A 27,087-nucleotide genomic window follows, 5' to 3' on the forward strand; every position below is an offset into this window, starting at 1 on the left:
TCAACAGCGGTACTCGGGCTCGTCAACTCGGGCTACTACGACACTACGAAGTCAGTACCTACTAACCTAACACATACTTGAATAGCCATTCTGCTTCACTCGCCTTGTTCGTTTTGCATCTCACCTATTCACTCTTGGAGATATTTATCTATAAATTGAGCTAACACGTAGATAGCTTAGAAATTGCATAGAGCTAGCTAACATTAATAACTTCCAAGCATGTAATATCCCCCCTTATCATCATCTACCTAGATAAATACTACCTTAGATACGCACCCAAGGAACCTAGCTAATCACTTTCGTCAACATTATCTTAGAGCCGGAAGTAACATGATAAACACTGAATTGCAAGAATATACGGGACAAAACCTCAGTCTTATCTTAGCCGTGGCCTGGTATCTGCATAAAAAATCTCAGCGACGCCATCGTAGACCCGCCGACGATCAGCCAGTCCCTTGCAGGCTCGAAGACCTCAAACTAACTAAAACCCTCGACGATTAAAAATAAAGGAGAGAGAATCCTCCGCACGCGTAACATAAGATGGCTATTCCATTTCCATTTCTCGAACGCCTCTTGGACATTAAAAATCAGGAGAAACCTCCCGAGGGGGGGAAAGACTAAAAAAAAACTGAAGCATGTAGGTATGTACCAGAGGCCCTCCTTCTCCTTAAACTCCTATGGATTATTTCGTTCCCCTGCCCTAGGTATAAGTGCCTCATCGCGCGCGTTCTCAAACTGATGATGAATGACAAATGTCAAATAATGCGATCCAGCCCGAGCTGGGTGCTGTAAGTCTGCAAGTACAGTTTAGGAAGAATTGAAGGAAAAAATGGAAAGGGGGGGTAATAGAACTAAAAGCACAAATATGATACAGTATTAAAAGACCCCTTATTAACGTCTTCGGTAGGGCGCCTTACGTTTCCTCGCCTTCGCATTACTCTTCTTTGTGGGGCTGGGGGCGCTAACAGCAGCGGGTTCCGCTGTCTCGGTGGTGTTGGCTGGCGACGCCGTGATAACATCTCTGTCGATTTCGACCCCAAGCCCTTTGAGCTCATCCTCGTCGATTTCGGTAAGCTCCTCACTAAGGCTACGGGCGGCGTCCCTGCCTTGCCACTGTTCTTGGATTGCAGATGCGCCTTCAGGCTCGAAGTCCTGCAGGTACCACACAACGCCGCCGTCGGTAAGCGGATCAGTAGGTTGGCGCCCCAAACTACCGTTAGACTGGGGTGGAGTTGGAGGTGCAGGCTGCAGTGAAGGCCCTGTACCTACGTAGCCGTTGGTTGCTGGCGGTGTATCTATCACTTGCAGGCTATCGTTCGGCATGGCTTCCTGCTTCGCCTCGACCATTAACACCTCGTTACTAGTCGATTGAACACCTTCCATTTCATCGTTCGCATCGAAGCTAGATGTATTAACTTCAATATTACCGTTGCCACCAACGACCTCACCCTGGACGTCAGCTTCAGCCATAGGAACGTCGCCAGAAGGTCCTCCAGCGGCAGAGTCGTTTTCTTGACCGCCGACAGTAATCTCTGGAGCTGACGAATCAACCATGATAACATCTTGACTTCGTTCAGACTCCACATTGCCTTGTCCAATGGCCTGCTGCCGCAGTTCGAGGCTCACCTCTATCATAGCTTCTAGCTCTTGCCTCATACTGTCGAATGGCCTATGGGCTGCCTCTGACTCGAGACGCAGGGCTGTTTCTAGCTGTGGTTGTACCGACTTAAGGATTCTCTTACCAAGCTTTTTCCTATCCCTGTAATCAGAGAAGTCAGATTTAGACATTGCTGGGGTGGCAGGTCCAGCCTTATGCTGCGACTCAGGCTCGAACTTCGGCTCCGTGTTCACACCAATATTAATGACCTCGCAGAGATCGTGAGTAAATGACAGCGTTGTGGTATAGAATCTATCATCGATCCTATTGGACAACTTGATAAGCCCATCGTGAAACAGGTTTTTGTCAAGCCTAATAAAAATTAAAATATCAGTATACTAGAGAATACCATGGCGATTCACTCAAACAGCGCAACTTACGTGATGGCTTTCTCTACAATTGGTGGAAGCATCTTGTGGATGGGAAAGTAACAGGTGTCAACAAATTCCTGTTCCATTTCGGCAGCGTCGAGCTTGCTCTGTTCCCTTTGGACGACCACCTCCGACAGGGCCTTGAGCTGCTCCAGATCTTTAATAAGGGTGTCAGAAAACTCTATTCTCCTGTTCAACCGAGTTATCCCGGAAGGACCCATAGCTGCAAAGTTCCGCCGAGTAAGCTCCATGGAAGAGAAAGTTTCCATCTGTAATTGCAAACGCTTCAGAAGCGCAGCGCCACGGCGGGCTTCGCGCTTTAATGTCCAGTAGCGGCATGCGTCGCTTACAAACTCCTTACGCTTGAGGAAATTGAAGCGCTGCAGCGATGCTTCGACGATTTCAAATACGGCCTGTGGTATCACAGGAGCACCAGACGGAAGCTTCCATATCGGCTTTCCTGCCTGCCCCTTCTTATCTCCAAGAACAGCGGACAGCTTCGCCCCAGTCATTTGCGACTCGTCGGGCGGATGTTCGGTGATTGCATTCCGGTGTGATGCTGCAATAGACATGGCTTTAGCCTGGCTATTGGCCCAGATTCGGTCACTCATCGTCTTCCTGTAGTATTTTTTGGCTCTCTTAGTTGCGCGAACTACATCATTCTCTTTAGCGTACTCGGAAGGGCAGTGCTTATCGCAAAGCGCCTTCAGATTCGTACTGCCATCAAGGACATCTAAAGCCCCCGAACTATTCTTCATCTTTAAGAATAATCGGGCGCGGCGGGCACAGGTCACATGGAAGGCCTGGTAACATGCTTTGTTCCCACATTGTATGCAGGCACCCATTTGCTGGTTGCAAATGTAACAGGTCAGCTTCCAGCGGCTCTTCGGGACCTTATCCACATCCATGACGGGTTCCATGAAGGTATGGTTGCCCAAGGTCACTTCTGGAATCCACATAGCGCAGAGCAGATGCGCCCACTTAGAGGAATTTGTCTGCTTGAAGGCACCATCAGAGTTGGGGCAGAAGATACAGGTCTGAATGCTGTTAGTACTGGGGCTCGGAGTAGAGCGGGACTAAGGGAAAACTGACCGGGATCCCACGGCCAATAAGCTGGCATTTGCGACATAACCATTGGCCCTCCGGAATAAATGGAACACCATAACACTCCTGGTGGACCGCAAGATCGCAACCGTCACAAAAAACAATTGCATTCGTGTTCTCGCAATCACCGTCGTCGCAAATCGCGCACTTACTATCCTGTTCTTCTCCGGCCTGCGGCTCGCCATTTACGGCCGCAGCGGAGCTAGAACGGGGCCTGTGGGTTTGCGGCGGCTTAGGATTGGGCTTCGGTATTCTTTTCTCTAGAGCGTGCCACTCCTTTTCAATTTTGGTGATGGTGATTTCGAAGACTTCACGGGTAACCGGGTTCCAGCCCTGTGATTTTCTATGCGCGTTGTACGACTCCAGCCACATATCGTCCTGTTCATCCATGTCGTATTCAACGCGACCAAGCACATTAGTTGACTGAAGCGCCGATTCCCCCTCTCCCTTAACAACAGCAGCCTGTTCAGCTTCGTCCTCAATGTTAGCATCGCTTGCTTTAATTAATTTTCTATCGGGGCGAATGAAGTTATCGCTCTCTTGGTATCCGACATTCATCATGGCCTTGTCGACATATCGAGCTTGACCAAATTTCTTGCTTTCAAACAGCAATATGCGGTCGGTTTTACGATAGGAAGGTTGCTTCAGGTCAAGCTTCTCCTTGGTATTCTGACCGTGAATCGGCAGAGGCGTCGGCGTGTTCGGTGCCGCTTGCTGATCCCCACGAGTAGCATAAAGTGAGTCTCCGCGAGGTAATCGACCGCCACGCCTTCTGGAGGGTGTTGCTAAAAGTGTAGCAGCAGGGGTAGGATTATTTGTCGTGGTATTCTGCGTGTTCAGGAGAGATGTAGATGCTCCATTAGGTTCTTTTGATGGGCTGCCTACATCGTGATGATCGGCGCCAGAAACCTTCGCTGGCGTTTCCGGGAATGGCTTCGCAGTTCCGTCGACATCTTCGGCGTGGAATAGCATAAAGGTGGCATCTATATCGAGATTCGGGTGAAATTCCTCCCAGCCGCGTTCTTCTCTGGGTTTGTAGCCTTCACTTTGCACAACAGCGGCGGCAACAGCAGCGGCGGAACTGATTTGCATTTCATCGTCTACTTCGACTCGAGTTGCGGTGCGGGTGCGGGTGCTACGTTCACGTCTGGGGTAGATAGCGGGGGACGCCGCACCGTTTTGCGTACTGTGCCGTGCCCTCGAGCGACTAGTAGTCGCAACGGGTGTATCGACCTGGTCGTTGCCATTATGGTCCGTAAATCTACTGACGCTACCAGAACCACTAGCAGCATATCGTCGACGCTTTGAAGGGGGTTCAGTAGCAGCTACAATGCTGCCGTCCCTAACGCGTCGCACTGTGTTGACAGAGCCCTTAGGACGACCGCGCGGGCGCGAGAGAGTAGACTGCCGTGGCGTTCTCGGGCTAGGTGCCATCGTTTCTAAGTGATCTATGTCGTTTCGTTTCTTGGTATGAATTTAGTGATGATAATAGTACCCTAATCAGCGCGTCGCAAAGAGGAGGCGAGGGGGGCTATGGTGCGGTCGAAGTCGGCAAACAGGCATTTGAGAAGGATCATTCGGATATGTACGGTATTTCACTGTGGTCGTTGAAGGGATCGTGAGGGTATTATTTGGACGAAAAAGGTTAAAAAGAGAGGTCGAGGTTAAAGAGATGTCGTCGAGAAATAGCGAAAAGTAAGTCAGGACGCGCTGTTGAAGTCGGCTGGAGGTGTTGGGTCTAGCCCCTAAGGGGAAAAGTTTAACGCGCCACAGTTACGTAAGCGATAAGCAGCCCCTCTTCACCCCCTGGTACCCCCCGGACGATTTCTTATTCTGCCTGTCTGCAACTCCCCGAATCTATGGGTCAGCCACTTATGCTTTGTAGATCTTCTCCACTGATATCATCATTATTTCGAACGAACCTTGGTGTCATGTGTAGATATTTTGGTCCTAGCTTCAAATTGTGTTTGACAAAGCGAATATCACGAGAGCCTAATTTATTAGTCCAATGCGTCAACAAAGATGTGATTCATGTACTTGAATATGCCTTTTTTCCCTTTTCATAATCCGCTCAATTCGTATAATAAATGTTTAGCAAAAGGGGGTGTTTAGGTGAGTACCTACCTAAAGGCTAAGGTAGCCGCGATGTCAACAAACTACTAGTTTGAGCATTGCGATTGCGGTATCGTCGCTTTCCTAAAGACGGGAACCATCTATAATAAAATCTGCGCACCAATCAGACTTAAACACACATCTAAAAAGGGGTGGGGTCTTTACATATTGGACCAAAAACTCGAGAGAGGTAGCTTCCATTTCTAGATTCAGCCCTACCGGGAAGTCGGACTCGCCAACTTGCAGTTGCCAGTCATGACCATGTGCTAATTTCGTAGCGCCCTTGTCTCGAAACTGGTTCCTGTCGATCTAGGCCTTCTTCCACTCTTCTCCCACTCTCCTCCCACAAAACCCATCAAACCCGATCATCATTTAGGTTAGGTACATACCTAAATGCCGTCATACCGGGTCTGCACGCTACCTACTTCCCGCGATCCTTGTGGTAGCTTGGCTTTAATCATCTCGGCAGTGATGATTCTCTTAGAGAGTTACCTACTATTAAATTCTTCAATTAGCCTATGGAAATGATGCTGGCTCACCCTTATGCTCCCTCAAGCTCCGATCGACACATTGACGTGTGTTGGATGGGTTGGCCTATATGTCGGCCTCGAAGGTATCGGTAGTGCTAGGCTTACGACCCACGCTGCATACTACTTGAGGTCCTATTGCGTAAGGCCGCGATACGCCTTGTCTTCCTTTAGGTATCGATTGTAATTCACCGATACGCTACTCGCATAGCTGCTTACCGCTCATGCAGACTGTCGAATACTTACGCCATGCAGTTGGAGGGAATATTTATTTTGCGCCAATAAATAAATGAGAAAAGGTAAGAACTAAATAGCAAGTAACGATATCTCTTACAGCCATCAAGTATATTGGAAATAAGGGGCTTCTTTCTGCGTTGGCGAGGGCAAACCTTGGCTGCGTCAAAGCGACTCAGGATCCGCAGTAAGTAAGCGCCCCTTTCCACAGGTTATAATTCTATACCGTTGCTCGCAAATACAACATACCTTTTATCCCATTTTAATATATACCATCGTGGTCTTCGGAGTGAAATATTACTTTCTGATGATTCCATGGTGAGGCGGGACTTGTACGGGCGAATTTGTCACCATGATCTTCTCAACGGGATCCTGCGATAATCCCGAGGGTGGAGTCGAAAAAAAAATCAAAAGCTCCCCAACGATTGCCGATCCTTGCACCGAATCAAGTTCTAATCAAGTTCTACATGGAATGTTTATCCTTCTCCCATTCAATAACTACTATAAGGTATGTTAGGTACCTATCATGTCAGGTACTATGCATATTCCTACTGGGCCTGGGAATATGCATGACAATGCCCATTTTCGCGGTTTCACCTTAAGGGACATGAACCTGGCCTAGAAAATTGTTGATAACCATTGCATTATAGCTAGACCTTAAAGAAACATGCTAGGTTGGCTTTCAAAGCGTGAGCATTAGCCTGACGTGATATCATACAAATCCTTCTAGCTTTCACTTGACAAAGGTCATTACATTTTCACAGTGGATAAAGCTATCCAAAGTGCCCTATAAACTTTTACACCGATACCCCCTTTCGTTGACTCTCTACAATACAAGTGATCAAGCGCGGCCCCCACCTCCTTAATAGCCGACGCCTTGATCAATACCAATGCTTAAGGGAGATTACGAACTTGGCCACGAGGAAGCCTTTCTGCTTATCATATCGGCAGATGCCCGATCAACACTTCGCGAACCGCACAGGCTTGGGATAGTAGTACTCCCTCAATACCCGCCGTCCCCACATTCTGAGTACAATCTACGCCTCACGCCTCACGCCTCACGCTAAAGAAGAAGGTATCTAGGTTATGGGATCCTCACGATTGAAGGTCTAACTGAGGCTATTTGGATCGCATCCCAGTTCACGATCCAGCAATCGTTGCACGTTATTAGCGATCATCAGCTTCTCAGCACCGCCCATGACCCAGACTCACGTAGCCTTTCAGCTTATATTACATTATGTACGCGTTGCCGCTTTTTTCAAAGAAGAACAAAGTACTAAGTACCTAGGTAGCTATGCGTTCAGAGAAATAAATAATTGGGTAGGTAGGTTAGGTAGGCACTTACTCTAGGAGTTTCCGGTTCTGTTCTGTCACAGTGTGGTACAGTATAAGTTCTACGATAGTCTAATCACATCTACATTTTTCCGATATGATGTGGAGGTACCTTACCTAAGTACTCCATGCTGTTTGATACGGGAATTCCTTGAAGGAGCTACCTATTCGGAATCATATTCTCGTCTCGTAGGTCGTGGGCTCAAGTGTAGAAGAGGAAGGTCTAAAATTCATCCAAGATCTCATAATCAAGAAGCCGCCGGGCTTCTCAGAGCATAAGAAAGCCGCATTGAGGCCTTGTTAATTATAATTGCAGGGGCTGGAATAAGTACTTCTTCATATACTTAACTCTTCATCCTTTAGGGAGAAATATATTTAGGTAGTTCCCTTGTACACTAGAAGATGGTACCAACTAAGCTAATCCTAACAGTACAAACCTCCGACCATCAAGACTTTAATTCTTCATAATGATGGGATATTGCCACATTGCTGTTGTCATTTGTCTCCTTTTATCGTTCCTCCTATGCTTCTTTGGAGTTGTGACCATCCATAGCCACCTCCTGAGACCCTCTACACTGCAAAAGTTAAGCCTCTCGCTATTGCATGAAACAATTCGTGATATAGATCTACGAAGCCAGCCAATTTTATGATGATTGCCACATGATTTTGTTATTGGTAGTGAATAGATGCGATAAGTGGTCACCTACGACTTCGGCGGATGTCTAGTTCGCTTCCTAGGCTGCTTGCAGCTATCAGCCCCCGCGAGTCTAGAAATGCAAGGTATGTTTTTCGTATAAAAGACTCACCCTGCTTCTCGGAATCTATGGAATTATCGTGGATATAAAAAATTGCTACTGATCACCCTAGGCACGCAGGTATGTATAATGCTCTCGAAGTGACAGACAGGAAGATACCCGCCCTTCCACACTCCACACCCAAAGCAAAGCAGTGGTACGAGAACCTGTTAGTTATTTTCTTTAAGAATTAATACTACATAATTGGGAGACCCTTTAAAGACGAATATGATACGATAAGTACGAAACATTTGAATCTCAACTACCTACCTACCTACCGAGTCAAGTTTCGCCTCCCTAACCTAGGACGCATGTGTCTACTGTCTCTTGACCTGCTGTATACAAAGCATCCGACTATCTTAGGGTACGCTAAAGAATAAGAATCTCTCAACAGCACCTCTTGCTTCTATCTGGTATGCGAATCCCTTATTCATAGGTACCCGTATATGTAAAGAGGCGCTACTCTTACACCTACCGCCTGAGAATCTACGCTTGCCAGGATGTCGGTATATTGGCCTATCCACTTGCATGATTTATCTCACCCTTTCCTACATCATCATTATCATGAAAACTAAAAGAAAGCCCCTGCTCTCAACACAGCGAAAACAGAAAATGGGATAAGGCAATATAATAATCGAAATCATATACTTGTGGAACAAACTGCATTCTATGCCACTAGCGAGACTACCATCTACGATACTTCATAGACCCTTATCCTCCCAGCCAACTTACCTACGTCAACAGTTTGCTCATCATCTAATAATATAAGAAAGGCAACCTTACAGTTCGAATAAGAGGTAGCATATGACTCGAGTATCCAGATTGGTATATCAATACACTGTTGCGATAGGGGTATTAGCTGGATCTCCTTACCGTCGGCTGAAGGGATAATCTAATTCAGTCAAACGAGTGTACATATCAACTTGAAACACCAGGCCGGAATCGCTTCTAAACGTTAAACGTATAAAGACACGACCATTGCATACTTCCTATATAGAACTATCGTAGTTTTTTTTTTCTTTTGGTAAGCCTCATCACTCATGCCGTAAAACCCCAATCTCAAGGCACCACGCGTTTCATATACGATGCGTGGTCCATCAACTGACGATGTATTGGCGCTTGGATGAAGAGGTACACGACAGTCACGGGACAAGGGACACGCCAATATTTCTTTAAAGAACGCAACTGGAAATGTATTTTCCATTAACCACCCCCTCCGCCAGGGAAGCTTTCCATCTTTCTAGCAATGACCGCCGTTGCAGCCCTGAACCGCCCCCCTCCCCCCCTAATTTTCAAATGCAGACGCAGTTCTCATGCTCACAAAATTCCAGGGGAAGAAAAGAGCCAGGAAGCGTAAAACCATCAAAAAAAACGGACCACCTATGATTTGGTCTTGGTACGACCGCAAACGCCTATCGCAAACTGGGATATAAACGGGGAACCAACCGATAACACAACCGCATGCTCTCTGACCCGTTCCAACCTGGGGTTTTGGTCTAAAAATCTCGATATGAGAAACTCCCTCCGCAAGTGAGCTTTCGACCCTCTTCCTGTGTACCAACTAGACTCGTCAGACGTGGCTCACCATATCCCCCCCTATCGATTCGTACCAAAAACAGACAACACCTGGTCTGCAGTGATAGTGCAGACCTAAAAATGCAAAACACTATGATCTCTTTCCATTGAACGCCGGAACGCTATGCCCCATAAAACATTAGACGTAACTAGAATAACACAATGCAATCGGGTGATGGTATATCGAAAACCATGACAACGTGATGGGGTATGTGGTTATGTTATAAAGAGTGCCAATTCAAGGCGGAGGGAAGAGTGAAACGTAAGTATGAGGATGAAGAATCCGTTCAGACTAGACTACCGCCAGTCGTGATTGCTTGCGCGCTAGAGGTACGAGCAGAGCCAGGTCGTATTGTTGACGCGGAGCTAAATTCATCAGCTGCGAATGCTGGTCGGGACGGTTCCCAGCTTTCCTCGTTAAGGACGCTCAGATAACCGTTGCCAACCTTGTCTCTCAACGCCTCAATCTTTTGCCGGTAGATTTCGCCACTGGCATTCCAATCTTGAGCATCCTTCCATAATTCTGAAGTATCTTTATTCAGGAATGATACTGGTCGTTCGAAGACGGTGGTAGTATTAATGCGTGGTACCTCTGGCAGGTTCTTAGTGACAGGTGGTCTTGTTTCCGTGTCAACCTTTACTTGTAGGTCTTGTGTCTCAGGAGGATGGGAGACACGGTAATTACTTTCAGAATCCATTGTTGTGCCGAGCGAATCATGAAGGGTCGGAATGGGTTCGTCAACGCTTGTTCGCTGCTGCGTGGTATCACCAACACGATCGTTCGTAGCGAGATCCACAATCCTACGTTTTGGGGTACGCCGGCGTCTGGTAGAGCTCGTGTTGACTTCACTAGCTACAGCTTTGGGGCTAGGACGGGGGGGTCGTTCCTTTCGCAAGACATTGGGCTCTTTCGGTGCTTCGTGGATAATAGCTGGCTTGCTCACGTCCACAGTAGGTATTTCCGGGACAGGGGGCTTCACTACAGGGACGGCAGCAGGTACAGCAGCGCGTTCCACGAGATACCTCCTCTCCGAAAGACTTGGGCCTGAACCGTCGATGACTATATCCTCTGTAAATCCTGGAGTGTTGCGGAAAAGGTTGAAAATTGTGACCCGGTAGTCGCGATGGGTGCGTACGAAAGGATTGCCCTCAACGTAGATTTCGCGAATGTCGGGCATTCCAGTTAAACGAGCCAATTCCGCAGGGTCAGTCAAGCGATTGTCTCTAAGGTCTAATCTTTCCAAAGGGTATAATTTCTCGATCCCTGCAATCGACTGAAGGCGATTTGAACGAAGGTTCAAGGCACTGATAGCTGGCAGGGGATTGCGGAGCAAAGAATGCAAAGAATCTATCATGCAGTGCGAGAGGTTTAGAGCACGTAGACCGGAAAGAGTTGCTAGGCTATCGGGGATCTGCGTAAATAGATTTGTTGACAAGTCCAAGGAGTTCAGCGTATTCGCCAATGGAGCAAGACTGCTTGCCGGAATTGCTGTGAGGGAGTTGTCTGCCAAACTTAGATGCTTCAAGAGTCGCCACTTGGAGGCGGGGAGGATACCCATGGCCAATAAGTTAGAAGCACTATTTCTCGGATTATGCCATGAATCGGATAGGCTTGAATGTGAGCTGCCAGACCCGGACCGCCTGACTTTTTGAGAGCCCCTTGGATTTGTCGTGTGATGACGAGAAGTGGCAGGCCGATTAGGAGAATGACTTCTTGGCCGTGCCGACTTATTGGATTTTGGCTCATCAGTTTCAATTCTTGGGACTGAAGGACGGCGAGAGTCGTGAGGTGATATACTGTCAGCTGAGTCTGTGCTTGCCGATCCCACATGGATATCTGCTACTGAATATCGACGCTCTGGGATTTCTGGTGCCATGGTGGACCTATGAGAATCTGAATATGAAATTGTAGGACTGCGCCTCGGGCTCGAAACATGGGCATATGCACCAGTAGGGGATGATTGCGCTTTTGAGGACCGACGTCGCCTCTTATCCATATCATCCAATACAATGTCAATGAGTATGTCAGCTGGATCCTCAATGTTGGCACGCCTGAGAGTGAGAGATCGGATCTGGTCTGCCATGCGGTCCCAGCCGAAGAATTGTCGATAATCTACGCCATTAACTTCCAGTGATTGCAGATTCTTGAATACGTAGAGCGGGACTGCCGAGTCGAAGGGGAACTCCTCGTATCCTTTGATCAACTTCGTTTGCCAGTCGGGTGCCAGTCGAAGACATGGTATCTTGGTAAATGCCGAGTAGAGATATTTCATATCTGCTTGTAAGGCAGCTTTCTGCCTTTCCATTCGAGCAGCCGATATACTTGACCCAATCCCAATACTATTCCATATGGATGACATCCCGGTCATGACGCTTCGAATGCTCGATACTGAGCGGATTGATACCACATCGGAACCGCGGCTCTTGGTACGTTGGGAGGAGCTCAAGAAGGATACGTAGTTGGCAGAGGCCGAGGTGTCATGCAAATTTTCCAGACGCACTTTCATGGGTCCAACATTTATTCCTAGCTCTTCGTAGCGAGATAGTAAGTAGAACAGGTGATGGGGTGTAAGGCTCAGTCTTGTCGATTTGACATTATTAGATGTTAAACTCAACGAGCCGAATGACAATGCCGTTGCAAGGGGGCTCGATGGTGAGGCGGATGTTGAGGGACGTTCGGGCAAAGCCGGCGACTTCGGGGTCTGAATAGAGGAGACACTTTGACTGGTGCCATGCCGGGCAGGTTGCCTTCGAAATTGCAGGGCGTTGGCTAGACCCTTCTCGTGTGTGCGCACATAAGCGGCCAAGCGCTTCTAAAAGTTAGTTCCGGTCTGATATATAAACGTAATAAGCTATCATACCTTGATATACAGCTCCCCGTCTTCTGAATCCATATTTGCTTATCGTCTTAAAGGCATGGGGAATGGTTAACGAAAAAGGGTGCGGTATTGTTTGGCCTCCTGTATATCTCGGAAAACTGCTCGAGCTCCCCGGATAATTATAGGCACCCCAGTTCCACTAATTGGGAGAGACTTTGTCTGGTGCCTGCTTGATCCCAGGGTATTCCTGAACTGTAGAAAGCGGAGTGTTAGTGTTGGTAACTGAATCTTGATTTAAACCACCGACGTTGAAACACATTATCTACATTGCTTGCAAAACAAGTGACTAGCCGGCCATGAAACAGGTGATGTAAAGGGACTAGTAGTGCCCATGACTCGAGGAAAGTCGAAATCGTCGACTCGTTGTCTTGGATCTAAACACCCACGTGGAGAAGAGGAGATAACAACCAAGTCGTTTCCATAATGCAAAGAGGCGAAGAGTCGCGCATTTGTTCACGAATCATAACACAACACAGGAAAATAGATATCAGAGATCAAGAAAAAAACTAGATGACTCGGACCAGAAAGAGAGGTGCGTCACAACCCAGGCAAGCACACAAAGAAGTAAAGTCTTGACGGGTTGATTCTAGGATTTGGGGAGAAATCTGGATCTGAGGAATAGACGTGAGAGTGTTTATGGGTGACGATAGACATACCTCTTGGCTGTATAAGAAAAGTTGCCCCTGGAGACAATATGAGGTTCGTTTCAGGAATGTGTGCCACGAGCAACTATTATTATAAAATAGGGAGGAGGATCTAAGCCCAGAGAGAGAGCAAGTCGGTTTAGATAAAAGAGGAAAAAGGTAAAAAAAAGAGAGTAGGATTATGCAAATGTCGAATGCAAATGTTGAAAGCAACGACGTGATATCTCCTACCCTCAACTTTTTTCAGCACTGCACCCTAAGACGAAAAGGGTGTCGAACGGTGTCGAAGGTAGTGCTAAGAGGACGGGGAGGAGGTTGCGCGGCGGTTGGGGAGGTGGAAAGAGATATAACAAAATAATAAAATTGGTCAATGGACTGGCCGACTTCCTGGGTTACAGCATTCACTAGCACCTGGGCTGCTGGGCAGCACCCTGGACAAGTACTAGCAGTTCACTAGAGCCCACAAAACCCACAAAACCCACATGCAAAATGCCAAGCCCACATAAAATTGGTGTGGTGGGTAGCGACTGCTGGGGTGTTCTGGGTCTAGTGTCAGTTGTGGATAAATCGGTGTCCACCTGGACAAGCGAATTGGGGCAAAATTACGTGCCTCGTACCGGTACGCGACTTGCACCACTTTGCACCCACCGTGGGATTTTTAGGGATCTTTAGTGCTTGTTTCCTAAAATCTGGTAGTGGCCTAACACTGACTTACAGCGGCCTTTTTGAGGGCCTTGAGCAACATTACACCGGTCTGCTGGGCCTAACACCCCGCCATCGTCCCCTCAGAGCTGCCTACAAGCTTTTAGAACCAAAGTTCCGTAACTTGTCCTGGTGGGCAAGGCTCAGGCAAATTTGGCGCTGGAGCGTCAGATGGGCATGGGCTCGTTAGAAGGACCCATACCCATTTGACCATTCGATAGGTCACACTTGATCTGATCAGCCATTAACTGCAACCAATAACGAGGTTTTCGTCTTGCCTGTTTGACAGCTGCATCACTTTTACGGGCACAATTCTGCATCAGGTTTATAAAAGATGATATGTGAAGTTTCCGTACATACGGACATACCAGCTTATACCAACCAGCCTGCACCATAACAAAACAAAGCTTAGAGGGAATTATCCCTTTGGTTTTTATTTTGTTCTTATTCCTTTTCTCCTAATTATCCAAGTTTAGCTCGGGAACATAATAAAGTGCCAATGTATCTTCATCTCCCCTTAGGTGTCGCAGTCTAACCACCTAGGGAATGTCCGTTTACAAAGCTGTCCTAGCTGGGATATCGATCAGCGCGGCGAGACAAATCATGCATGGTCTATTTTGCTCCTACATAACATAGTACCTAACATCAATCAATCATTTCTCAAGGAGCTCTAACTTTGGGAAGAGACTCGCATTTGATCCGAGCAAATGGTATTGGGTCGGACAATTTATGTCAAATAATTTAAAACCACGATATCACGGTCGAAACGAGATTGGGAGAAACTTGCAGAAGAATTTGTCTAAACTTTTTTTTCGGTGCCCAGGAATTTTTTTTTTCTACTTGCCTGGCTTGCCTAGCAACCAAAGGCCAAAGCGTAGCAACGAACCAACCAGGATGTGCCCCCCATGCAAAGAACATGCTCGAGACTCTAGTCCAGGATGCGGATGCTAATTACTATGGACTGGGTAGGTATGATCACGACCCATGTCAATATCAACGGGGGACTTTTAATATGGATTTATAACCCCCCTCAACGGCATCAACTTACAACCCGTAACTTACAACTTGAAATACACATCACATTTTCCCCTCGAAAAAAAAAAACACCTGATGATGCATCCACAATGCAGGAATATAACATTCGAGCTCATGTAGCTACCCGAGCCTACCATTAAGCTTGAAGGTTAAACGTCTAATGCAAGATTTGATCGTAAGTCTGTGCTTTTTTATCGGACAGTTTCTGCTGTCGACATTCCAGATATCTCTTCATGTTTCAACTTGGCTCCTATGCGCGGAACACACTGCATATAATGGCTAAAAAAAGGGTCTCACATATACTCCCTTATTACGTCGCACAGCCGCTCACCCCCTTTCTTTCTTTTTTTTTTCTTATATCTTACCATGTACTTTGAATTTTACATAATTTCCATATAACGCCACGCATATGCGTTGAACCTATTATATCAAGGATATAATTTTTCCTTATTTCTCAGCTATTGTTTACCTGCATTGTGTTTACAAGTTTCTCTAATGGGTCACCTTCTCGTACGCCGGATATTACACTATGCTATATTATCAGGGCTATCCTTCGTAGGTACCTAAGTTGATAGTCAGTTTTAAAAGCGCCGCGCTGCCAGCCCCCCCCCCCAAGCGCCATAGCGCCATCTCCCAGGATCATTTTATTAGGTAGGCGAGCTTAGACAAGTTTAATAGCTTACCTAATGCACCAAATACACTAAAATCCCAATTGAATTTTGCCCACTTTGAGGTCTATCAGGGTCCTTTCATGGGTCCCCCCGGTCTATTCCTTCATCTCGCATCCTTTCCTATCTCTGATCGTCATAATTTGTCCCACCCTTGTCCCTCTCTTCACGCTATTATTCATGGTACTGTACAAAGGGCGCTGAGGCCATCGTCTGTGCACTTTTACCCCGAATAAACTTATCAGGTAACCTACTAACCTACCTTATCCTATCTCACCTACCCATCTCGTATGATCCAAAGCCCACTAACTTCAATCCCATGATCTATCAAAACGAACGGGTCTGAATAGCCTCAGTCCGGTCATTTATATAGCCATTTTACGGTACAAGCTATTATGACAATTCAAACGCCGGATCTTTTTCATTTCATGATCTTGCTAAGTACCTAGGTAGGGTTGAGACGACTTGTTCGCAGTTTGGTTCTGATCAACTCATCTCTTAGCTAGTAATGTGCTGATCTTAGCTGTTGCTCCATATATTGTATCCATTCAGTTGCTCGCCCGCTTACTCACTTATTCATCTTCTAGTTAGTCCTAATCTTTCGGAAGGTTTCGTTTCCTTTGGCAGATTAAGGCGACCTCTTTCGCCTACAGATTTCCATTACGGTACGCCCTACCACTGATTGGTTGTTAACTAAGCCTTACATTTTTCTACGCCCAATACTAGTGGATGTTGGCTTTTATGGTATCCATCATACGTTAAATACGGCAAGGCTAGGTAGGTATCTAGGTCCCAAGGACCCCTCCTGGCAACTTCTAGTTCTACCCGAACGTGGAGAGGAATTATGTCATAGACAGCACACAATAATAACTGCGACGATATAGATCCGAGTCGGTCAGTTAACATCGTGAGCTGCTTATAGGTTTATCCGGTAGGTATAATGTCACATTGCTTTCGAAACGACCCCACGACGTGGTTATGACCCGCCAGCTCAATCTTTCTTTTGCTGTCTATGCTATGTGCGAATATGATCACCACAAACGTGTGGCTATTTTCTTGCATATGTTTCAGATAACACCAGGGCTCAATTATGGCGTGCTACGTACACACTGTTTCTAGCATAGCTGGTTGAAGGCTAGCACTGATGTAGGGATATGGCTAGGGTGAAGTTGACGAGAGGGGTAAACCTGGAGGAGAAACGAGATCGCCTATACGAAAGATGGATACTAGAACGTCTATCAAACTATTCCCTCGTGGCAATGATGTCCAACCTGACCCAACACCTGAACCCCCAAAGTATACCACAGCATGTTTGCTAATGACCTGACGTGCCGCTCCGCCGTTAGCAGTGTGACATAGGTAGATTGACTAAGTCATTATGGAACATGTCATGAAAGTCTACTGATGGAACTTATGGGACTTACGCTCGGCATCGAATATGATGTGCATCTATATTCCCCATTAAGACCTTAAAGACTCTAAACTATATAGAACCCTGTGATCGGCACTACTTTACTATACTATCCATGTTGGTATGCGCTACCAGACTCGACATGATGTACTGTACTTCCACGCCTCCCACATGTTTCGGTGCCTATCCGTCTAACATACTATGATAAGTACCCTTCAAGTTCGGCAATATTCAGTCAAAAAAGTTAACGACGATCGTACAATAACTAGCACTTGTCACACCGCTTCGCAACATCGCTTGCCCATAATTTTTTCTCCTCTCGAGATTGACTACAAAGTTTATCTCCTCTTCTTAGTATCCTTCTTAGTAGTCTCACACCGCCCTGAACCGTGGTGTCGGCGCCGTATCTAGCGTGTTGAGATGATATAATTGCTGACTATTTCCATACTCTTAAAACAACGCTACTATAAAACTTGCAAGTGAATAATAGTTTCGGCATGACTGACTAGCTCACGCTTTCAAACCTGCAGCCTCACATTTCTACGACTTTCGTCATCACGAGAATCAGTCACGTTTTGTTCCTATAAACTCCGCTAGTTTGACAGGAATAGTAAAGCTTCAAAAAAAAGGCCAGGTTGTCTCTATCCTGTCTGCTTTCACTGGATTGGGTGCGCTGCAGGAACGCTGGGACGTCGAATTTGAAATGGACGAAAAGAAAGTGCGAGAAAGCGGTGGCCGACCCCGATCTCTCTACCTATCACAGACAAGATACGGCGACCTTAAAGATCAATGTGGCTTGCAAGATGGTGCCGGCCAAGACTAGACGACGATGATTTACTATTGGCCAGCACGGTTCCCTAGCAAGACCTCTCCGTTCCGGAACGCCCAAGATGGTAACAATTCTTAACCCAGACTGTCGTGTTACCCATCCTTATTATAACTGCGCCTGCAAGTTTCGAAGATTATCCTCCGCATATAAAGATGATTTTTTTTCTCTCTGACTATTGATAGTGATATGTAGCAGAAAGGGGGGAGGATGAGTCTAGACAGCTTCAGAAGCAACCTCATTAGGTTTGTGCCGACATAATGCGGCCTAATTGCATGGCATCAAGCGTGTGGCCGTAGCATCTTCATTAGCTGCAAGCGAGCTATCACAACGAAGCATGACGTCTTAAGAGCCGACAGTAGCATTGAAAGCAACGAGGTAGTCACAGGTTCCATGTTCTAGAAATGAGCATTCGGGATAGCTGTCTGTAATAGGTTAGGTAGGGACAATTAATGCAGGGCCGTATGGTAATGGGGAGACATATTCGATCGATGATGTCTATCATCATGCATTGAGAAATGGATTCGAGTTTCTTTACGGTTTAAGATTTTGGGAATTGGGGAATTGGAGAATTGCGAATTTCTTATCTATTATCTATTATCTAGGCGCTATCGGCGGTTGTGCAACAATTGTTTTCTGTTAAACAAGCACGGACCAGGTAACATGGGATCAAGTCTGGCACTTAAAGACATTTAAGGCATTTAAGGTATCGAGGCCCGCTAGTGACCTGCACCCTTACGTCGTCAAACCATTAAACCACGCTAAGAAAGCACTGGCCAAGCACCAAAATAGAAATCTAAGAAAACTTAGAGATCACCGGAAAGAGTGTCGATCTTTTCTCAAATACCCCTCCCCTTCCATACGCAAAATACCTTTTCCAATTCCAAGGCTTCCCCTCCCCCACCTTGCGCCCACTCTGCCACCTCTTACCTATGAAGCACAAATACATAGTAGTACGAGAAAGAGGGAATAAGGCAATGTAGTAAAGAAAAAAGAATCATCTGATCAGTAGCAAGAGACACCGATCCAATTCATCTAACCCCCAACCCATACCCGATACTAGATTGGGACTATGACGGCCAAACGGATGATCTGCCATTAGGAATTTGTCCGTGGATATGTCCAATATGTCCAATCAACTAACTCAACCGGGGGTTTTTTAACTGGTTAGCATTGGCTTGTCTTGCCTTGCCTCGCGGGCTGGCGCTTCGAACATTCCAAAAGATTGTCGTATCTCTTTGGCTTCGCACAACCATACGCCAATTCGACGCTCACCGCCTCGCCGTCCCTCGGTCGAGAACAAAACTTTTTTGCACAGCTCACAACCTTGCATAATCCATGTCCTGTACGTGCCATTTACTACATTCAGCCACCCCTTAGGCGCCCTCCTTCTGCAGCACGACGGGATCAATATGCCACAAAATCGACAAGACATATTGATGCACACCTGTGTGTCCTCCGTCTCTTTCGTCTCCATTCCCTCCTTTGCCGTGTCGCTGCAGATATATATCTTGCGGTGAGAGGAGATGTCGTTAATGCTTTAAATTACCTACACATTGATGGTTGGTAAGCTGCGCGTCGCATTGCAGAGAAGGGTCGCTTCGTAGAATATCACCATGCCTTCCCGTATCCCTGTCATAGCGATAGGCGATTATTCGCTCCAATCCCTTCATACATATCGGCTAATGAGGCAAGCCGCAAAAGTCACAGCAAGTGAGGGGCGACAAGGGGGGGGGGGGTTCGAACTCGGATCTCAAAGTCGATCGCGTGGGGAATCGTTTGACCACTCATCAACCGACACTGCATGCACGGCTGACCGCGGTCATGGGTTTGTACGCGCAGCCTCGACTAAAACTTCATCTTCAAAACCAACCGTGATACAGAAGATATGTGGTGTTATGGAAACATACAACTCCGTGGTCTGTTATCCGTTATACAACATGATGATTGCCACCAAGTACGACAATTTTCAACGGTTTTGGTAGACGCTAAAGATTCGAGGCAATTTCTTCGCGGTTGATTGTCTCTCTTATCATGTCTTTTTTTTTCTTTTTCTCTAGTTCGCGCCATTCCCTTGGGTCCTGAGATAAGCCTTCATGTGGTATGTATGGTCCAGCTAGACCCAAGTTAAGATATCAAGTAAGTTAAAGTACGCAACATCGAGTCTTACATTAGGTTAGACACCTAAGGTACCGGAGCCGATTAAGTGTCTTGTCAAGTTAAGTGGCTTTCCTATTACTCCGAAGACAATGCTTGAAACATTTAGATCTGACACAAGTTAATTGCTGCGGACCGAAGCGTGGCGTGTCAACGGCCCTTGTCGGACTGTTGGGCAATTCGCACGAAGCCGCTGTCAGCAAGCGGCCGCGCAAGGTTCCTGTACTACGACCCCTTAAACTCTTCGCATGAGCATCTTTTTTCGCTGTAAGTTGCCGCCCGCTAAGGAACAAGACCATTATGATAGGACCGGCCAACGGCGAAGTATGACTTGTCAATTCACCAAGACAACTCGACGAATTTCATATGGGAATCTCGGCTCTTGGTGACGCTCGTATAGCTGTCTGCAGGGATAAGCGCACGATTCTTGCGCCTGATCTCGGTGCAATTATGGTTGAACAAGTATCATGGAAGCCATCGGCGATCGCCTTGTCGAAGAACGCTTTGGGATCCAAGTGGTACAAATTTGACTAGACTAATCCGTATTGAAGAAATCGTCGACATTTTAGGTATTACAAGCGTTTATGCCCTAGGTATATACAGAAACGTCCAAATGGCAAATGTCGTGGACATGGTGTCCCACTTCAAGTACCAGCAGTTCTCAAGCGACAAGAGCCCCCTGGTACCTATACTCTGTGTCAATGGTGTATACACGTGCTGTTCAAGGTTGCTTTCAGCTCGACATCAGGATCCCAATTGTCGGGTAGCTGGTGTTTACTGGAGTTGGAGTAGCCGCCCAAGTGGAGTTTCGACTTTTCCGTGATAGCGGTTGCGCATGAGGCCACGCAGATATGTGCGTGCTTTGTACGACTGGCGAAACACGACCGTTATCTGATAACGACGGACCCTGTTTGCCGTTACTGCCGGGCGACGAGTCAGCTGGGCGATCATTCCCCCCTTGTACTACGGCGGGCGGGCTGGGCACATATGCCAAGCTGCCGTGAAGCGGTTCCAGGACGGGATGCGTCCGCCACACCCCGAACTAGCTAACGGAAACGGCCGTGCGTGCAACAGTTCGGTTACCCGTCGGGCCAGAATGGTGATCTAGTACGGATCCAGCTCCGGCCGAGGCTGTGCTATGCTTGGCCAGAGGTAGTAAATCTGCTGTTGCGGCCTACTCTTTAACCTACTCTCCGTTCGGTCTCCCTAAGCCGTTGATACCCTCGAAGCAGACTGCTCGCAATCACGATTTTTAGATGATATTACATGATCGATAAATTATTTATATAGAAACCAAGCTTGGCCTAATATTATTCCATCTATCAGCAAAGTTTCAACCCGGGAAGCTTACTCAGGTCCATCTCGGCGTGTTTTTTCCGCTCGCGGGGATTTTGTTACTATCTAATCTGATCAGTTGCTATCGAAATATCAGTTTGGATAGTGCTGATGCTGTAAATCATCGCCAGATCTCTTCCATTGGGGGACTCAAAGGGTGCTGATAGTCCTGTTTTCCCTTTTCTCCAGTACCTGCATACGGTGGGCTCATTGCCTGTGTAGGTGAAGCTTCAGGGGCATGTGTTCTAGCTATAAAGTACCTCGGTAGGTATCTAGCTGGTGATCCTATCGATTGTGTAAATGAATAAGGACTTCATGTCAAACTTATTAAATATCGAAGCAGATTCTGGTGACGGGACTGGTACGTAATAATAAACTCTTCTCGTTGAGCGTTCATTAATGAACCTTAGAATATTCCTGTAACGCACCTGAACCGTATCTAATTCTCCCATACTAGTGGAATCTTTAAACTACCTACCTACCTAAGGTACTTTAGATAGTTTTCAGTTGTTATTCTGGCTCATACTCGGCCATACACTCACTCTCCAAGTATCGTACCGAGAACTTCCAGCCTCCGAACACGCAGCTTGCCCAGCGGGGCAACCAGGCAAAAACCGTTGGCAAAGACGGCTTATATCCTCGTGTGGCGTGCTCTAACGCATAAGCCAACAGTTTTTTTTCTTTTCTTTTCTTTTTCTGTTTCTTTTTTCTCCCCTTCTGGACAAACGCCCAGCTCTACGAGTTTGAAACAATGTCTCGGGAGTGGCGTGTCTCCCTCGTAGCGTTAGGGCCGACCCCCTCGGGTCTTGAGACACTGTCTATCGAGGAAATTTCTCCGGGTTTGACATGCCTTTCTGAGACAAAAGAGGCTCGCTCGCTTTCACGTAGCGATTGCCTACGTGGAAGCAGGATCGGTGGGTTTGAGGGGGATCGTAAATAATTTATTTATTTTTGTACGTTGGTGAGCCGTCTTGTGGCTGTATATACAGATCTGTGTCAGGCTTCTTTTGTCTCGGTAGACGAAGTCAGCTTGCTTGATCGACCTCCTTTGATATCTATGTACACAGTGGTGAAGATGTACGCAGCTGGGTTACCTGAAGAGGTATATGTTTACTAAAACCTCGATGCCGACATCGTATTCATTAGGTAGTCCCTTTCTACCTAACCGAGATGAGGCTCCCATCATTTACAACACGCTCCGGCTGGTACTAGCACGCACAGCCGCGCCATCCTAATTGTACAATGTTGCATCTTACAACTATACGACGCGCTACATCTTGCTACTCCCGTGGAAGGATACCTTAGGTACCTAAGGTAGGTACCTAGGTAAAGTAGTGTTAAGATTTACTTCTCAATCTTCACGATCCTATCCAGAGCCCGTCCCTCCTCCAGCACGTAGGCCGACGTGATGTCGAGCTTATACTTAGTTCCATTGACGTATATCGGCGCGAACCCTTCGCCCGTCAGGCCGCGGCGGAAGTTCCTGAAGAGCAGCCCGAAGGCCTGCTTGGCGTGCCGGAACGGCGCCGTCATCAGGTGGTTCATCTCGTACTCGCGCTCCTGCTTGCGCCGCGCCTCCTCCTGCTTCTTCAGCTGCATCTTCTCGTATTCGGACAGCGGCGCCTTGCGGTTGTACAGCGGCGCCTTCATGACCACGTCGCTCGGGTCGACCTGTATGCGCCGCAGCGGCACCCCCGGGAAGGGCACCGAGCGCCGCGCTTCGATCTGGAGCCGCACCGGTAGGTTTGCCCGCGCTGCTGCTTTCGCTGCGGCGGAGTCGGACGTCTTGACCGACTTGGCCGGTAGCACCTTGATAGAGCGTATCATGCCCGCGGGCATCAGGGCGAATCTGGTCCCGGCGGCGGCTAGGAGTATGCCCATGGTGCCGAACCCGACGCTAACGATCCAATGGAGCCCTTCCGGCTGGTTATAGACGTTTAGGATGATGTTGATAGCAGCGCATCCCACGAAGAACGCGCCGGCGGTGTAACTCGAGAACAGAAAGACTCTATGGGGCGCTGCTTCGTACAAGGTCGTTGGCGACGGCTTGTCTGCGAGTTTCTGCGCAAAGCTTAGGAGCGGAGTTTGTACGGTCTTTGCCGGAGACGGGGGAGAGGGCTTTATAGGTGTTGTGGGATTTGGCTTCGCGAATGCAGATCTAATGCCTGTCGTCGTGAATGATCGACCGCATGGTTGAGCGGAACTTGGCCGAAGCCATTGCGGGACCTTAGCGGTTCGGAGAGATGATGGCCTTAGGGAGCTGTGGAGCGTAAATATAGGGCGGGCACACCCCCGGGAAGCGGATATAGGTATCGGCATCTGGTGTATTATAAATTGACTAATTCAATTGACATAATTGCCGAAGGTAACTGGTAAGTAAAGAGCGACAATATACCTGTAGTGGTTGTATATAGTAAGTTTCTACTTCAAGGTGGGATAGTGGGATGGTGGGATGGTATAGATTTGATAGAGCTTCAGCGGAGCTAAATTTGATAATTATTTCTTATCGATAATCCGTACCTGTCCTACTATATCCCAAACCCCTGTTCTTAAGGCTTAATCGCACGTACTATGTACCTATGTCGTATGTACTATGTATTGTACATCTTATTAGTGGATCCTTTCTGATAAACCTCAACCTCGGGAGCCCTACAGGGATCCGTCCAAGTTCCGCTGAGGGATAGGAAACGGTAAAACTTTATAGCGTTGCCTTTTTCAATTCCGATAATTATTCGGTTGAGGCCGGAGAATCCCCAACAAGCTCAACCCGTAACATTTGTTCGTCAAGCTCCGAATCGGGATTCCGTTTTAACGAAAAGAGAAGGGGAAAAAAGCTCAATTGAGCTTCACTTTTTCTTTCCTTTTTTTTTTTCTTTTTCTTTCTTTCTTTCTAAGAAGCTAATAATGGCATCTTTCGCAACAGCCACCCGCCTAACAACACGGCTTATAAGCCGACGGGTTGCCAAAGATGCCGCAAGTCGAGGTATTTTAATCTTTTTATTTAGAACTATCTTGCATGTATAAATTAACAAATTTCGCATAGGTTTTCGTACCTCCGCTGCGTCGCTTGCGGCGCAGAACTTCACCATGCCGGCTCTATCCCCCACTATGACGGAAGGCAATATCGCCAACTGGAAGATCAAGGAGGGCGAATCATTTTCTGCCGGTGACGTCCTGCTCGAGATCGAAACGGACAAGGCGACCATGGATGTCGAAGCGCAAGAGGACGGGATACTCGTAAAAATTACTCAGGGAGATGGAAGCAAGAGCGTACAGGTCGGCACTCGAATTGGTGTCCTGGCAGAGGCAGGCGACGACATCAACTCACTGGAGATTCCCGCCGACGAACAACCTGCGCAGAAGGAAGCCAAGAAGGAGGAACCCGAGCGCAAGCAGGAGTCGCAGAGTGCCGCACCAGAGAAGAAGACTAGCGAACCGAAGAAGACTGGAGAGAAAGCACCGCCCCAGAAATACCCTCTATACCCATCAGTCGAGCATTTGATAAAGGTGCACAAGCTGGATGAATCCGCCGTAGGCGAAATAACGCCCACTGGTCCCGCTGGACGCTTGCTCAAGGGTGACGTCCTCGCATATATCGGTAGCGCACCTTCTGCTAGACCTGGAGAGATTAAGGCGCGGTTTGATCATAACTCGCACCTTGACCTCTCTAACGTTAAGATTGCTGCTCCCAAGGAAGCCCCTAAGAAGGGGGAGAAGGCTGCAGCACCGGAGATCCCTATCCCCGAAGATTTAGTAGTATCATTACCCATATCGCTCGCGACGGTGATAAAAGTCCAGAAGAAGATTGAGGATACTCTCGACACCTTCATCCCGCTGTCAATATTCGTAGCGAGGGCCACGGAAGTAGCTAATGACGAACTACCCTTACCATCGAACTATAAGCCATCAGCTGACGAGCTGTTTAATCAAGTCCTGGGACTGGACAAGGTTAGTCAGAAAGGTTCTCGCGGCCATTACCTGCCTCAAATTTCTGCTTTTCCTTCGCCGTCCGTCACTGGCGTCGCACATAAGCCCAAGAAGCAAGTTGACATTATCGATTTCCTCGCTGGCTCGGTGAAACCGTCCACGCCGAAGCGGCGAGAGACCGGTCCGCACGGCGGGATCTCGACTGGTTCTAATATTTTCAGTCTCACCGTGCCAAAGACCGAGGAGAAGAGAGCTAAGGTCTTCCTGCAAAGAGTCAAGACGGTGCTAGAAGGAGAGCCAGGCAGACTCGTTTTATGAATTTACCTAAAAGAAAGAAGAAAAAAGAAAGAAAGAAATGTTGGAGCAAGAGATACTACTGTAACTATAGGACCTGTAATGTTGTCACGCAAGCACTGATAGAACTATATTATTAGCATTTGATTGTTTATTGTGCCTTTGGCATCCTATGCCTGGTGGGTATTCCGGGGGTTTTGACTTGTGGATATGAGCTAAACGAAGTTTGTTCTGTATGAATTCCCCTTATTATTTCTCGTTATGGCCATACATAAATGTCTTGTACGGTAATCGTAAGTGAACCCCTATTCCGACAAGGAACAAGTACCATGGACTCAGGAGCGTCTCAGAATCCACTAAATTATATCAACTACACTACATACAAAATGATTATACCTCCGGGGGGGTTAAATCTTATTCTCGAACTGGTCTAATTCTAGGTACTCAGTTCCCACGTGTCGGTATACCTCAAATTCGTGTCGTCTCGTATAGAGCCAATCTTTTGCATATTGAAGACGAGGACTTGCTCGCCGTAAATCTGTACATACTGCCAGGGACGCTGCATGCTATTGCCGTTGGAGCAGTTAGTAATAATCCCGCACGTCGCGGTACGGCTGGATCCTGTCCGCATACACAGGACACCGGCAACCCGAGAGTTAAGCAGAGGACTGGAAGCACATAGGATGGCCTCGGATGTCGTACTTAGGTATCTAGACATGGTTCCTTGTATCAGCCAGATCATGGCCTGCGAGCTACCGTAGGTAAGCCTTTTGGTGGTGGTGGGACGGTAGCTTCCCCCTCCCCCCAAAGCCGTGCCCTTTGGCGCAGACAGGACTGGCGGGCTTCGATGTCGCACGGACAGGGCAGTGAGGAGCTCTAGATAGGAAGAAGATGGGTTTGTTGTGTTGAGACCTTCATCTTGTCATTCTGCGCTAGTATCCGTGAGGCCAGGGTGCGTTACCGTTCGAACCGGCATGCTGCGACGAAGCGGCCGTTGGGATTCGAAGCATCGCGATTTTCGTCCTAGGCACTGCTCGGAAGCTAGAATTAAGGATCTATATTCCTGCGGAATGTATAACATTTATAAGCGATCGACCGGTAGGTCTTCAGACAGTCATTAGTCCACGAGATAACGAAGCAGGTAAATCGAGCTTTATAGCATACGAAGAACAGAGCATATACACTACATATACCTGGCGATTTCAACTTGTAAACTGTATAATGTGCTCATATCACCCTTGTTACTTAAATGTCGTACTTCGTGGAGTGGGTTCTTTCAGATACGCATACATGGAAGAACGATAGTTAATAGAATAGAGCTCAGTATCGCTAAGCTGTCACATTTGCGCAAAGTGAAAGTTAAGAGTTTTTAGCAAGTAGTATAACAGCAAGCATGCAGAGGGATGTCACCTCTATATAGACGTTGTTTACAGTAACTACCTAGGTACCTAAGGTAACCCCTTATTGCTCTCCTGACAACCATTAACCACCCTTGTATATATT

The 27,087-nt window shown here is 47.3% G+C and overlaps 4 protein-coding genes across 4 annotated transcripts; 1 reads left to right on the top strand and 3 right to left on the bottom strand.

The window, feature by feature from the left end:
- Positions 1 to 891: 891 nt before the first annotated feature.
- F4812DRAFT_460086 (bromodomain and PHD finger-containing protein) lies at positions 892 to 4,566 on the bottom strand (the record flags this gene model as incomplete). The annotated part of the gene is made up of 3 exons (XM_047937648.1): positions 892 to 1,969; positions 2,038 to 3,065; positions 3,121 to 4,566. The coding sequence occupies 3 exons, from the start codon at positions 4,564 to 4,566 to the stop codon at positions 892 to 894; spliced, it is 3,552 nt and encodes a 1,183-aa protein (XP_047789555.1).
- Positions 4,567 to 9,664: 5,098 nt separating this feature from the next.
- F4812DRAFT_55627 (uncharacterized protein) lies at positions 9,665 to 12,770 on the bottom strand. The gene is made up of 2 exons (XM_047939195.1): positions 12,568 to 12,770; positions 9,665 to 12,516 (listed from the first exon to the last, which is right to left on the bottom strand). Exons 1-2 carry the CDS (start codon positions 12,598 to 12,600, stop codon positions 9,994 to 9,996), a joined length of 2,556 nt encoding a protein of 851 aa, XP_047789556.1. The 5' UTR covers positions 12,601 to 12,770; the 3' UTR covers positions 9,665 to 9,993.
- A 9,937-nt stretch (positions 12,771 to 22,707) lies between these two features.
- On the bottom strand, positions 22,708 to 23,682 carry F4812DRAFT_460089 (uncharacterized protein; the record flags this gene model as incomplete). The annotated part of the gene is made up of 1 exon (XM_047937649.1): positions 22,708 to 23,682. One exon carries the CDS (start codon positions 23,680 to 23,682, stop codon positions 22,708 to 22,710), a length of 975 nt encoding a protein of 324 aa, XP_047789557.1.
- A 305-nt stretch (positions 23,683 to 23,987) lies between these two features.
- F4812DRAFT_431834 (uncharacterized protein) lies at positions 23,988 to 26,004 on the top strand. The gene is made up of 2 exons (XM_047934466.1): positions 23,988 to 24,346; positions 24,407 to 26,004. Exons 1-2 carry the CDS (start codon positions 24,268 to 24,270, stop codon positions 25,606 to 25,608), a joined length of 1,281 nt encoding a protein of 426 aa, XP_047789558.1. The 5' UTR covers positions 23,988 to 24,267; the 3' UTR covers positions 25,609 to 26,004.
- The last annotated feature ends 1,083 nt before the right edge of the window (positions 26,005 to 27,087 follow it).

Source organism: Daldinia caldariorum (assembly GCF_022478825.1).
Source record: "Daldinia caldariorum strain CBS 122874 unplaced genomic scaffold F4812scaffold_10, whole genome shotgun sequence".
NCBI lineage: Eukaryota > Fungi > Ascomycota > Sordariomycetes > Xylariales > Hypoxylaceae > Daldinia > Daldinia caldariorum.